Below are 15,271 nucleotides of genomic sequence, written 5' to 3'. Positions count from 1 at the left end.
TTTGTACAAAAAAGAGGTGGTCTCAAAATTTGTCTCACCTTTGGGAACACCCTTAGATCCTACTTGGGATTTTGGATTTCGTAGAGGTCTTAGGGATGTTGAAATTGATTCTCTTTCTGCTTTGCTTGGTTGTCTTAATCAGGTTTGTTTGGATCCCTCCAAGCCAGATAAGAGGGTTTGGACTCCTAGACCCAATGGAACCTTCACTTGTGCTTCTTTCTTCAAGTCCATCTCTCAACTTTCTACTCACCAACCGTTTCTGTCAAAAGAAATTTGGTGTAGGCCAGTTCCCCCAAAAATTATGGCATTTTGTTGGGAAGTATTCCATGGGAAAGTTAACACTTTAGATAACCTACAAAAGAGAAGACCTCTCCTCTGTATTTCTCCTAATTGGTGTATCCTCTGTAGAGCTCACAGTGAGGATTGTTACCATTTATTAATATCTTGTCCCTTTTTTGCAGACCTTTGGGCTTGGCTACTTTCGTTGTTTGGGGGTAGCTGGAGTCTACCAGCAGAAGTTCACATGCTCTTCAACCATTCTACCTTTTATTGGCTTACAAAAATAGGGAGAATTATGTGGAGATGTGCTCATGCTGCTTTGATTTGGACTCTTTGGGAAGAAAGAAATCTTAGAATCTTTCAAGAAAAGGAAAGGAGCAGCCAGGATTTGACTCTTTGGGAAGAAAGAAATCTTAAAATCTTTCAAGAAAAGGAAAGGAGCAGCCAGGATTTAAAAGACTATGTATTAAATAGGGCAATACATTGACTGAAGACCTTTGAAATCTTTCATCAATTCTCCTTTAATGACCTCTGGAGAAATTGGTCATAAGTAGCGAGGTGTTCATCTCTAAAGGACAAATCAATTACAAGCTGGTCTCCTCCATCCGAAGGCTCACTAAAGTTGAACTTTGATGGAAGTAGCATGGGTAATCCAGGTTTATCCGGAATGAGGGGTGCTTTGAGAAATGCGAAGGGAGAAATTTTGTTGCTTTACTCAGGTCCCTTGGGATTTGGGAACTCCATCAGGGCAGAACTCTTAGCTGCTGTACAAGGGGTGCAATTTGCCAACCAGCTAGGGGTACAACAACTAATAATTGAGGGGGACTCCAAAATGGTGGTGGGTTGGTTGAAAAATTCTGAAGAGGCTATGTGGCGATACAAGAATGAAATGAAGAAATTTAGTTGGTTGACAAGGAATATGTTGGTCACTGTACAGTGGGTGGGGAGGTCAGCAAATACTTTGTCAGATATGTTAGCTAAGCAAGGGGTAAATAGGGAAGAATTATTTTGGGCTCAGTTGTGATTCTTGTTTTTCTTTCCTAGTTTACTTGTAAGTTTCAAGGAGGGGCTGCAGCTCGCGCCTCTCGCTGGGATGATGTATGAACTCACTCTAAATTTGTTTTTGAATTAATAAATTTATTATTATTCATCAAAAAAAAACTAGGGGAATTCTTGTGATTTCTCTGATCAGTTAAAACAGTTAACACAAAAGATAGTGGGGGTTCAGAATGGCTCCCACAAATGGAGTATGCTTTCATCCACTCTCCTCTTCTCCTTCTTTGATCATTAATGTCTAGTTTATTTTCTGATAATTATTGCTGTTACAAGATAAGTGCATGCTAGGTCCAATAGCAAAGACAGGAATGAAAATGTGCACAAGCAAGAGATACAGAGCCACTTTTATTACCTTAATAGTAGGACTAAGAAACTAGAGGACAAAAAGTATGTACCTGTTTTACTCCTTGATGAGGAGATGCTTCACTTCCTGGCTCATGACTAGCATTAGATGCGGCCACAGTTTCATCCTTATCTTCTTTTGTGTGCTATGGCAACATAGGGAAAAAAATCAGATCCATCTTATAAACATATATATAAACAATTAGTTAAAAATACTTGCAACTAAATAAAAGAATTAAATACATGTTTTTCCTGTTCAGATGAACATGTTGTGAATGGAAATCACTAACAAGCACCATTCAAATGGAATTATTCAGTTATAATGATGCAGGGGTTTTCATGCCTGTTAGAGTCAGCTGAGTAGGCCCAGCCTCAGGCTAGGCTTGGACACAAAACCGAGGCCCAAGCCCAGAAATTTATGGGCTAGGATGGGTTGAGCTTCTTGTCTAGACTAGGAACGATCTCCACTAAGCTGTGTATGTGTGATATACACAACCCAACTTGACAGGGATTTTTGTAAATATTTAATTAATAGAAGAAGAATGAAGTGGTGGTGGTGGTGGTGGCAATGGCTGAGAAAAAAAGAAGGCAAAGGTTTTTCTTTACCTCTTTCTTTCTCCCTCCTCTCTCTCTCTCTCTTTCTCCTCTTAGTTTTTTTAGGTTAAAACTTCTCTAGTTGAATGGTTGACAAGACAAGTTTTAATTTTTAATTTTCAACTAATATTTTTAGGTTTGACTGGTTAATGTTTAGTTTTCAATAATCAAAACATGTTAGCAAAGAGAGATGGTATGAATCATGAACCTTAGATTGGGTTGGTTAAGAGGTTGAATAGGTTGAATAGATTTTGACCAAGTCAATGGTGTTTTGTGTATTAACGGGTTTGAAGTTGGACCGGACTGTCTTGGCCTCTAGGTGATGGGTAAAAACAACGGGTTGAAAACATTGATCACCTCAATGGAAACTTTATACAACATTGAGCAAAGATTGGTATAGATAACAAAGCCATTCCAATCATCCTCCCAAAAATCAATCCTAGAACCATCCCCAACATTGACGCTCTAATCAAGCTTCAGCATATTTCTTCTTCATCCATGACAAGGACTCATTGTAGAGGTGGCACCAATCACCATTTACTGGTTCCATTTCAGGTAAAAGACTGCTTAAACACATGCTCCATGTTATACACCAGCTATAAAGGAAGTATACCACAATTTTCAACTAGTCTATGTCATTCTAGAGTTCATTCTTGAGACTTATTATTTATTGAGAATAACTTCTCCAGTTGCTTTTCAATGATTTATAACCTAGCCCCTCAAATATTTTGGCAACTGGACTCCTGGGTGTTTAAAAGGCAAATGGGCTACACAGCCGCGGGGAAGGGGGACTGAAGGCAGGATAAGATCCCAGGTCTCACAATCCGGTTAGCACCTTCTTTAACATATATGTTTGGAGAAGTTGCATTCCATGGATTAGAGCACATATACATCACATTTAGTTTGACCAAGGGCTGAGGAATGGCAGGCCCATGAACCATGGAGGATTGATCATATATGTCTAAAAGAGCATCACAAAATGTCTAAAGACAAACTATAGAATCCCAAAATATCAATGCCATCAACAACACAAAAATAAATCTGTGTTTTTTTTCTCATGAAAGAGCAATAATTACAAAATTCCATAATTTACACACCCAAGGATATGAGCAAAGAGATGATCATTAAGGGGACTTGATCTTTCAAATGTTGGATAAGAGATGGAACAAAAAGTTATCATAAAAGGATAAAAAGAAACTAAAGCATAAAAACTCAATAGCTATCTCTCCAACCTCATCGACTGGAGGGTCTTCTAAAACACCAGTTTTGTCATCATGTGAAGTTTCAACGGCTTGTCTTTCCTCATTAACTTTCTGCTCAGCTTCTTTTTTTCTCTTCTGTTCCTTCTCCTTTTCCAAGCGCTCCTGCTCCTCTAGCTTTTCTATCTGTTCCTTTTGTGCTATATGGGAGGTAAAGGAAAAACACTATTATACAAGAGAAAACCTCAACTTACAAATCAAATAGATTAATTGGATGCTTAGCCATCTCCTGTAAGTAGGAAAAGAGACCTAGCCAATATTTGTTTCACATGTTTCCATATTTAGGACTAACAAGTATTAAAACACTCTCCACCATCCACATGAACTTAATCAAATACCATGTGCACAAACATGTATTAAATAAAGAACGTCAATGCATCATCGTTCCTACTATATATACACATATGTACATATACATATGCATATATCATTGGCAACATCAACACAGGAGTATGCAATAAAGAAAAATAATTTTTTGGCTCAGCATATGATGCAGGACAAATGTTTTTGGAATCACATTCAGTCATGATGAGAAAATATTCAATGAGAATACCAGTAGATGTGTTGAATATTTGCTAGGAAAGATGTATCTTTCTTTGCACTGTTTTTGGTAGGTACTGGTGGGGTATGACCTGCAGCCTCACAGTTGACATTGAGGTAACATATATCAAAATATTTAATCTATATAACACTCCAATGTGCACTGAACATCCACAAATATCATCTACCGGAATGAGATAAAAAGCCATTACTAAATGTTGCCCCAACTATTTGGGTGTTGGGATGGGCACACTGACATAGTCCTAAGTCCTATTGATCAAAAAAAAAAAGATATAGTCCTAAGTCCTAACCTTTGGCTTTTTTTTTTGCACAAAGTGGCCGCATTCAGAATTGAAACTGCATACTCACACTTGCAAGCCCTAGATTTTACCATTACACCAAACGATGACCCCTATCCTACTAGAATGAAATTAGTTTCAGAAATTCACCAATACAAATATGACCCTTACAATTTCAAGTATATTACTTCTGTAATATACCAGAATGTCTATATTTTTGGAAGCAAGCAAAAGTGTCCATTTATATCTTTAGCATATTTGATATTTTAAACATCAAATAAAAGGCTACTCTAATTTATTTGATTATTTAAAGCCCCCACAGAGCTAGGACAATTCAAGCCTGTAATATTCTTGCTAATCAACTAAAGTTATTAAAAACAAACAGAAGATATTCAGAACAGTAAAGAAGAATGATGAAGAAGAGGAGAGAAGAGAAATGAGCATCCGGAAGAAGGAACCATAGGTGTATTGCAGTCCCCACACTTATATAGTCATATTATCAAATTGAGTATAATTACAAGTGTAATTACTCATCTGCCCTAATAGGCAGCAGCAATAAAAAGAAAAGAGAAGTGGCCCAATAGGCCCAAAACATAATCATCCCAATAACACTCAATAATAAATAAAGATAAGTAAGAGGTCCACAAGGACCCTACAGCCTAATATTACTCAACAGTTCCAATTGCTCCACTGTAGCAATAAATGGTAGACAAGCATCTCAAGATGCAACTTTTCCCTTATGAAATGTCTATCCACCTCAATATGTTTTTTCCAATCAGATAGGATTATGGACTATATTAATGGTTACTCGGTTGTTGCAGTACAAGTGTACAACATCATAAGCTTCTCCTAAACAACACTGAATTCCCTTTAAGCCACAACAATTTTGACACACAGTGAGCCATTGCTCTATACTCTACCTTAACTTGTGACCTTGCCACCACAGATTGCTTCTTGCTTTGCCAAGAAACTAAGTTTCCACCACCACCAACAAGAGTATAGTACTAAGAAATAGACTGCCAACCTTCAACACAACCAGCCCAGTCTGTGTCAGTGTATGCCTCCACCCTCATATGTCCATGATTAGCAAGTAAAGTGCCTCTAACTAGAGTACCTTTCAAGTAGCATAGAACCCTCTTTGCCACAACTAAATTAATATCCTGGGGAAAATACATAAACCGGCTAACCAAACTAACAGCATAGTAAATGTCTAGCCGAGTCATGCACAGGTAAAGTAGCTTACCAACCACTCAACCAGCCTCTGAAACACTCCCTTATCCTGCAATAGTTGTCTCTTAATTGCGGACAACTTATGATTGTAATCAATGGGTGTAGAAATAGGCTTGTCCCCAAAGTTTTCCTGTCTCCTTCTGTCCTTCAACAAATTCAGCACATACTTTCCTTGGAATATAAAAAGCCATCATTGGAACTTTCTACTTTATGCCCAAGAAGTATTCCAAGTCAGCAAGGTCTTTAATCTCAAATTTAGCATGGAGGAACTACTTAAGCCTCCCAATCTCTTATAAATCACTACTTGTTACCACAATATCATCTACACAATAAGGGCAGTATGAAGAGAATCCCTCCTCTTAACAAACAATATATGATACAATTGTGCTTGTGTATAACCAAATTGAACAAAGGCACCTCTAAATCTCTCAAACGAAGCCTTGGGAGACTGCTTTAGACCATAGAGAGACTTCTTCAACTGACATACCTATCCATTTTCTTCTTTACCATACATGCCAGGTGGGAGAGTCATATAAACTTCCTCTTGAAGTTTTTTTTTTTTTTTTGAGGAAAGGTAAAGTATATATATAGTATAAAAATTCTCTAAAAAATATACATATATATAGTGTAAAAATGATGGATGTACATGGGGTGAAGAATCCCCGAGTTAATTTTATGTTGTATAGTTACAAAAAGAGGGTATCTATTGAGATGTGTGCTTTTGCCCAAGAATATGTTTTTCTAATATGTTGTGTATAATTTCTTCAATATGAGAGGATTTTCCTTCAAAATTCTGCTGTTCTTTCCCATCCAAATAGAGCAAAACATTGTTGCAGGTAGCATATTCCAGATGATTCAGCCATTACCAGAAAAACCTTCAGTATCCAGCTGTTTAGAAAGTTCAGGACAGAACTAGGGAAGATCAAGCATAAGTGCACGTTGTCTTTGGTGAGGCATTTGCCATGTGCAGCAGTCCAAACTAGGAATGCAACTTTTGATAGTACTTTCCCTGCCCAAACAACCTTGTGAGGGAAAGTGGTTCTGTCCAAGTTAAGGTGTTGTACTATGGACTTCACAGAAAAAACTCCCTTCTTGTCTCATTTCCAGATTCTACTGTCCTCTTCTGAACTAACAGGCTGAAATTGTTGAAGGTGGAGAAGCAAGTCTTTTAGACTTTTCAATTTCCAAGTAAACAGGTTTTTTCCTAAAAATTGGGGACCAACAGCCATTAGCTCCTTCATTAGAGAAAACCTCAGCAATAGTTGCCCCTTTGTTGGTGGCTGCATTGAAGAGGCAGGATAGGATTCATCCAATGGTCTATCTCCACACCAAAGAGTCCAGCCAAAATCTCAGCCAAGTACTAATGCCCAATATGATTCTTTCTAGAAATTGAGTTTTGAGTTTTCTGAATGCCTTTCCAAACAGAAATGGGGGTGGTACAAGAAGCTTGATTAGTATCCTAGAGAGACCATAATTATTTGCAATCAAAAGTCTCCACCAACTATTTCTTTCAGCATTGAATCTCCAATGCTACTTACTGAGAAGAGCTGTGTTTGAATTTCTGATCCAGTAAATTCCAAGGCCTCCCATCAGTTTGGGAGAACTGATCTTGGCCTAATCAACAAGATGAATTTTTTTGTCATCTTTCCACCCTTTACAGAGGAAATCTCTTTGTATCTCTTCTTCCAAGCTGCTTGCAACTTTTGAGGGGATCTTAAACATAGAGAGGTAAACTTCCCCTTGAAGATCCCCATTCAATAATGCATTCTTTACATCAAATTAACATGGGGACCATGAGTATGTAGCAACCTCCTAAGTCAACAAAACCCTCATCGAGGGTGCAAAGGTCTAATAAACACCATACATTTGGATATAGCCTGTTGGCAACCAATCTAGCCTTGTATTTCTCAATAGTACCATCAGCATTATACTTGACATCATACACCCACTTACATCCAATCGACTCCTTCCCTGCAAGAAAATCAACAACATCCAGTGTCAGGTTTTTCTACAATGTAACCATTTTAGTTCTTATTCATCCAAGGTTCAAATTATTGCAACATATTGGTTTTCAAAATCACCAAAATGCTAGATACAGAGAGTTAGGGCTGTTTAATGGGTTTAAATATTGATATTATCCTCGTATATGGATTTTTAAATCTTCAAACTGAAAAAACAAAAAAATAATAATAATAATAATAACGTTTGGTGCCTAGTTGTCCCTTGTTTAGCCAAGATATCCACCATCCCAATTGTTGATCTTCTCACACATTTAAAGACAACATTCAGCTCCCTTGTTATGTTTTCTATTTCCCAAAAAAAAAATACACCTATAGATCCATGGGATTTGGGAACTACATCTTGCCCATGAAATGACCACCTGAGAGTCCCCTTCCACCTCCAAGCTGTGGAATCCAAATTGCTTAGCAAATTTCAAGCCATGGAACAGCCCACACAGCTATGCTGTCAATGCATTGCCATCTGCTAATGGTCCTGAAAACAATGCTAACACATTTCCTTCTGTGTCTAGGAAAACTCCTATTCCTGCCACAGCCTTATTCCCAATATAACTCCCACCAAAGTTGAGTTTAACAAAGTTGGTTGCTCGGGGTCTCCATTCCATGTTTACTCTTTCCTTGATTTGAGCCGATAATGTCACTTCCTTCCAAGTTCTCAGAATGTTGTTTATCAAGAAACCTTGGAAATCCTCCATAGTCATCACCCACTGTGCCACTTTAATTTTCACCTTATCAAGGATCTCGGATCTCCATCCCTTCTTGTATTTTATCACCTTTTTATTTGGTTCAATCCCAAACAACCCTCCTTTTAATCTAGCAGATACATTTGACACCAGAAGGTGCAGAACAGGTTGATGCTTTTTCTAATTTTTGAACCTTTTGACTACGAGATTATCCTTCCTGAGCTTCAACAAATTCCTGGTTTCCTCATTAATTCTTTCCAATTCAAAACTGTGTTCTTCTCAAAAAATTGTTCTTCCTCCACAGTTTCATCCCCATCACTGATAGCTCTTGCATTTCCAGCAGATGTCTGTCTAATCCTAAAGTCTTTAGATCTTGAATTATTGAATTATTTTTGTTGAGATGACTTTTTTATGTTTAGTCTTGGGAGGCAGGGTAATCTAGTAACTTCCAGGAGAAAATAAGGGTGCTCCAGTCCTAAAATTATTATAAACAGGGGCACTATTGTACTTGCACTTATTTTTCATTAATATATATGTTGGGCCGACTTTCTTAGAGAGATTAGACTCTAATCTTCTCTGCTAAGAGAGTTTCGGCTGTTTCTCATGACCCTAATCCCTCTTTCTCTTCTCCATCTCTTATCTTTCTTCTTCCTGGTCTGAATACTAATACAGCTCCATTACAATTTTCTTTCGTGACACCAATCTCCCTCGTGGGCATTGGATATCTTCCTTCCAATTCCTCAAACATCTTTCTAGTATAATACTCTCCACCTAAAACCAATATTCCCAAAGCTTCATTCACTTCTACTTCTGTATTTACAACCTTCTCCAGATCAACGAAGTTTTTAATTTCATGGGTTTCATTTATCATAATCTCCTCTTCACTTGAGTCATCATCTTCATCTTCCTCTCTTTTACTCCCCCCCTCCCCCTCATCTTCACTATCTTTTAAATGTGTAGTATGGTACTCTCTCCTCCTGTTGTAGATCCTTAACATGTCAACCCTGCCTTCTTCTTTCTCTCTACTCCCCCTCCCCCCTCTTTGCCAATACCTTCAACCCTCGGCCCAAAACTTATGGGCCCATAGTTCCTTGATCCAGTCTCAATTCCAAGCAAACCCACTGGGTTCTCCCCCATGTGAACTTTTAAAGTATCACGTACCTAGAGGTGAACAGCTGATTCTAAACCAACCCACAATATGGTCAATTCAACACAACATGGTAGGGTTTCACCAACCATAGAACCAGGTACACCTTCTGGCCTTCCAAATAGCAATCAATGATCTCCAAACTCTTCTACCAACCAGGCAACAATAAGTGGTAACGATCACCAACTCATCTCTCCATACACATTGTTGATCCTAGAGTGTATGACCTCAAAAAAAGAAAAGAAAGGACTGCTCCGATACCAAGATGTGATTCAAAAATATAATATTCTTGCAAATAAACTATTGTTTATTGATTGAAAACAAGTAGAAGATATTCAGAACAGTATAGAAGAAGGAACAAGAGAAGAGAAGAGAATAGGTTTGGGGAAGAATGAATCATGAGATAGGTTTGGGGAAGAATGAATCATCAGGTGCATTGCAGTCCCCACACTCATATTATTAAATTGAGTGCAATTACTAGTGTAATGACTAATCTGCCGATAATAGGTGGCAGCAATAAAAACAAAAGAAAAGTGGCCCAATATAGACCCATAACATAATCATCCCAATAACACTAAATAATAAGTAAAGTAAGAGGTCACAAGGACCCTACAGCCCAATATTACTTAACAGCAACAATCACTAAATGATTAAAAAAAAGTGTAGTTGATATTTACATAAATAGAAAAAATGAGGACAAGACTATACCTTTGAGCTGTTGAACAAGACCTTTGAGTATCTTCTCCTCACTTTTCAGCCTTGACAGTTCTGCTTCATCTTTAACAATTGCTTGTTTTGCTTGTTCTACTTCCTTCTTTCTTATAGTAACCCCCTCCTTATATGTTGCAATTTTCTTGTTCAGTTTTTCCCGAGCCACTTTGCCAGATTCCCAACATGTATTTAGACACTTCACCTTACCATCATACTCATCACTCCCATCACAACAATCTGTTTATTTTGGATAAATTGAATCAAAAGAAAAGAGAATTGAATAATGATAAAATAAATGAAGAAAATGATGACCAAAAAAGAACCATTCTACTAAGATGTTGAGGATTCTTTATTCCCCAACTTTAGCTGAATTTGAAGTCATGAATTAACAGATGTGGCCTAGGTTGGAGACTTGGGAGTCTTGGATGTAAATAAACAAGAACAGTATCACATGAAATAAATGCAAAAATGACCAACAGAAAAAGGACTTTTGTTATGGCATGGAGTTTCATTTTGAGGAATGGGGTTAGGTATGCCATTAAAAGAGAGAAAAAGTTTGAGTTCAAGTTCACACACAGTGTAAAATGAAAATTCAACCCAGACTACAGGGGAATAGACTCAAGGCCCAAGTTCCAGTCCAAGTTCACACTGGGTTTTCACATTTAGATGGAAGTGGAGTTGAAATAACCTCATGTGATGTGTTATCTAAAGGAAGTAGTATTGAGACACATAAGGAGACATGTGAAGGTAATACAGCTGGTACTCAATTGAGTATGCGATTAGGTGGAAGTCCTTCGAAGAGTCTTGAAATCAATGTGTATGCGGAGAAAATAGCAAAACATTTAGATGGTCATAGTGGGGGTCTTTCATGCATGAGGTTGGTAGTGTTACTTTGCAGTGGTCATAGTGGGGATCTTTCATGCATGAGGTTGGTAGTGTTACTTTGCAGTGCCAAACTATTGGTGTCTCTATGGGGTGAGAGGTGCTCCAGTGTCCATGTTCTTGATGCACCTAAAGAAGATGATAGCAAAGAGGAATTCTCTATGTCAGAAGGTTCATGTTCATGTGGTTGGGAGTTTGACAGGTGTGGAAGCTGGTATTTTGCCTCTTTTGTCCAACCAACCTGCTTCAATGTCTGAGGTGATTGCTAAAATAAGTTACAGCAGATTTTTCTGAGTAACATGAAAAAATATTTTGTTGAAGTCGAGATAGATTATGCACATATGAAAAGCATCCCTGAGATTTAAATGGCCTATCACTAACTTTTAACCCCCCCAAAAAAAATAAATAAATAAATAAATATATTTTCTCTTTTCATCCCTTGTTTTGCTAGAACATCTACTAGCCCAAGTAACATAAACCATTCCGTTACTTCTGAGGTTCTTTATCCCTCTCATTTATTTTTTACACTGCAAGGAACCTTGTCTCAATTTGAATCCATCCCATCACCACTTTGGAATTTAATCAGCAAATTTGTATAATAGAGACTTTTTGCCAGCCTCAACCCTTGTAGAACACTATACTGCTAACATTTCTGATCTTGTGGAGTTTCCATGTCCTACTGGTCTAGAAAACAATGCTAGGATATCCCCCTTACAATTCCTAAACACCCCCCCCCCCCAATTCCTGACCAGCCCAGATTGCCTCTACTGCATCCATCAAAATATAGTTAAGTTTGTTGGTGATGGTTTCCATCGAGGACTAACAGCAACACTATTACACTAGTAGTAGAAAAGTTAGCCACCACTCTAGTAGTAGTTGATCCTGCATCAATTACTTTATATAAAAATGAAACCTCTTATGAAGTAGGCAATAGATAACTAAGCAAGGCTCTATCTTTTGGCATTGGTAGTTAAGGAGTTTAAGAGTCTCAGAGATGACAGTGTTAAATCCAGTTGTGATATCATCAGTGGAGTTAGATATTTAATTTTTGATAAAAGGGTCTGTGCCATGTCTTCTTTTCTTATATGCTTATTGCTGTTATAGTATTAATGCTGTATTTTTGGATCCCAAGACAATCTTTTCTTCACACTTAATGGTAGTATTTTTTTTATGAGTAATAGTGCTTAATGGTAGTAAATATTATGGTAAGACATAAAAACAGCCTTCTGACATGAAATTACCTGCAACAAAGAAATCTTAGAACAAAACATACCAGATAATAGATGTCAGTTTCCACTGACAGTGAAAGCGAAATGGAACATAAAGCAAAGGGCATAGTTAATGCATAACAGTTAGATTTTTGAGAATCAAGAACAATTCAAAAAACAAGAAGAAGAAGAAGAAGAAGAAGAAAAATCATTCTCACCGCAAATGCCATCATTGACTCTTGAAGAAAACAATGAAAGAGGAGTATGTCCTGCATTCCGACAATAGAATTTTCCTCCTGGGCATGCTGATGTTCCTGCAAACCAGAGAAAAAAAAAATCGTAAACATTGACAAAAAATTTTACAGAAAGTAAACATAAAGCATACCAGCTCCTGCATTTGAGCTTAATGAACAATGTTATACCAATTAGGTCTAACAAAAAAGGTACTCAAACATATAAGGAAACCCCAAATCCCATGCAAGCTACTTCAAGCCAGTAGCTCCGCATCTATAAAAAGTTCATAGCACAAGCTAATTTTATCAAAAAAAAAAAACAGCTCAAGCTAATAAAATAACCTAACTAGGCAATACCCTTTCCTAAACGTCAAACTGGGCCTCTCATTTTCGTTGTTTTTTTTCTTTATACTTACTATTCGTAATGATTAACCGAACCAAAAATTAAGAACAGCTAAACTGGAAACCAAAACCATCCAGAAAAGCCCATATGGAAACTAGAAGCTTAGAAAAGGAACACGAAATACCTATTCCCATTACATCGATGGGAGGGAAAAAAAAAAGCTAAAATGACAAACCTGGTTCATCAGTTCCATCGGGGCAGTCGCAGAAGTCATCGTTTATCTGAGCTCTGGTGAATCCTTTTGATCCATCTTTGCATTTTATGAACTCTGACTGGTAGTGTTTCTCATCTAGAGACAACGAAGAATTCCAGAAACATTTAGTAGAATAAGCAACATGAAGTCAACTTAACCTTAAAGACAACGCGAAGATAAACAAGTCATCACCTCCGGGAGCAATTCCAAGCAAGTCTTTCGACACAGCAGAAGCTGATCCAAGAATTGGAAGCAGAAACAAGAGGCCCAGTAGCAGACAAAGTCGCTGGGTTTTCATCTTCGAATGAAGTCCAAAAGAAAGAAATTCCAGAGAATGTAAAGCAAATAAATGAAACATGTAATTGTTTTTTTCCAACCAACTGAAATTGCGATAGGCAAAGACAGAATGTTTCCTTTCTCTGTTTTCTCGGAGATCTTAAAATACCTCTTACACAGAGAGAGAGAGAACAGTGGACAGTTGGGAAATGTTGGGAGCGTTTGTTGATAGCAGATCTGAACTCGAGAGGGAGAGAGAGTGTGTACGGGCGTGCAGCTGCGCCGTTTTCACTCGCGTGAATGTAGCACATGTATTTGGATTTGGATTGTGGTAGTTACGGCCCATGAGAGTCCATGACAAGACGAAAAAGATAACGGTCCGTAACGCCATGTCCATTGGATTTTTGTCGAAGGAAACAAACAGGCTACCCGACCCCGGCTCCGAATGAGATTATGAGAGGATTCTCCTTTTGGAGGGGTTCATATTCCATACTTTTTTTTTTGGGGGGTGGGGGGAGGGGGGGTGTGGTAAATTATAAATACCTCCCCTTTCCATGAACTCTTACTTTGTGACAAATATATCCTTGCATTAGAGTTTTATTAGTTATAACTTCAGAAATGATTCTCACTCAACTGTTTAAAATTCGTGTGGAAAAAATCCCAATTACTATTAAGTACGTTGGGTCTAGTGTTATTTTGGTCTCTTAATTTTAAAATATAATAATTTAGTACTCGAACTTTCAAAAAGTGTCAATCCAATACCTGTCATTAACAAGTCATTAAGTAGCATTTGAAAATACATAAATGCCCCTTTTAGTGTTATCTAATTGTTTTTATCAACCATCCAAATGTTAATAAAAAAATGAACAATCCCAAATCCTTACCTTCTCTATTCAGAAAAGTTGGGGTTACTAGAATGCCCATTGAGACGTGACCTCAACTTTCTTGAATAGAAGAGGCAAGGATTTGGGGATTATTCATCTTTTTTGTCAATGTTTGGATGGTTGATTAAGAGAATTAGATGACACTCAAAGGGGCATTTGTGTCTTTTTGAGTGTCACTTAAACAACTGGTTAACGACAAGTACTTGATTGGCATGTTTTGAAAGTTCGGGTACTAAATTGTTGTGTTTTAAATTCATCTTTTTTGTCAATGTTTGGATGGTTGATTAAGAGAATTAGATGACACTCAAAGGGGCATTTGTGTCTTTTTGAGTGTCACTTAAACAACTGATTAACGACAAGTACTTGATTGGCATGTTTTGAAAGTTCGGGTACTGAATAGTTGTGTTTTAAAGTTCACAGACCAATATGACACTAGTTCCAAAGTACAAAGTACTAATTGATTGATTGGCATGTTTTGAAAGTTCAGGCACTAAGTTGTTGCGTTTTAAAGTTCATGGACCAAAATGACACTAGTTCCAAAGTACAAAGTACTAATTGAGAATTTTCTCAATGTTTAAATCTCAAAGCTATCATTTTCTTATTTATTTTAACAACTTATTATTCAATTAGTTTTCTAAATATGATATTGGAAGTCATTCCCATTGCTCTCTTTGCATATATCTAGTTGGATTTTATATTCAAATGAAATGATAGAAGTCTCTTTTTTATAGATAGAAAATTAAGGTTCTGTTTGGTTTTTTCTTTATTTATTTTTTAGTGCCACTTAAACAACTAGTTAACAACAAGTACTTGATTGGCATGTTTTGAAAGTTCGGGTACTGAATTGTTGCGTTTTAAAGTTTACGGACCAAAATGACACTAGTTCCAAAGTACAAAGTACTAATTGATTGATTGGCATGTTTTGAAAGTTCGGGTACTGAATTGTTGCGTTTTAAAGTTCACGGACCAAAATGACACTAGTTCCAAAGTACAAAGTACTAATTGAGAATTTTCCCAATGTTTAAATCTCTAAG

The 15,271-nt window shown here is 37.3% G+C and overlaps 1 protein-coding gene across 6 annotated transcripts in view; it reads right to left on the bottom strand.

Moving 5' to 3' along the window:
- LOC148864176 (glucosidase 2 subunit beta-like) overlaps positions 1-13,643 on the bottom strand; it is a 57,801-nt gene extending 44,158 nt beyond the window's left edge. For all 6 annotated transcript variants that reach the window (XR_016109830.1, XR_016109831.1, XR_016109832.1 and 3 more), the window contains exons 1-6: positions 13,270-13,643; positions 13,060-13,173; positions 12,467-12,562; positions 10,156-10,395; positions 3,504-3,670; positions 1,731-1,823 (exon numbers count right to left, since the gene is read on the bottom strand). Coding sequence is in view for 2 of the 6 variants with exons in the window: in XM_088977837.1 (XP_088833963.1) it covers positions 1,731-1,823; positions 3,504-3,670; positions 10,156-10,395; positions 12,467-12,562; positions 13,060-13,173; positions 13,270-13,435 (876 nt within the window). In the remaining 4 variants the exon portion in view is untranslated. The remainder of the gene's footprint in view (positions 1-1,730; positions 1,824-3,503; positions 3,671-10,155; positions 10,396-12,466; positions 12,563-13,059; positions 13,174-13,269) is intronic.
- Between the last annotated feature and the right edge of the window lie 1,628 nt (positions 13,644-15,271).

Source organism: Nelumbo lutea, chromosome 3 (assembly GCF_056320005.1).
Source record: "Nelumbo lutea isolate HS-2025 chromosome 3, American lotus-T2T, whole genome shotgun sequence".
NCBI lineage: Eukaryota > Viridiplantae > Streptophyta > Magnoliopsida > Proteales > Nelumbonaceae > Nelumbo > Nelumbo lutea.
Note: the sequence above shows the minus strand (reverse complement) of the source record. Positions and strands in the feature narration are given on the sequence as shown.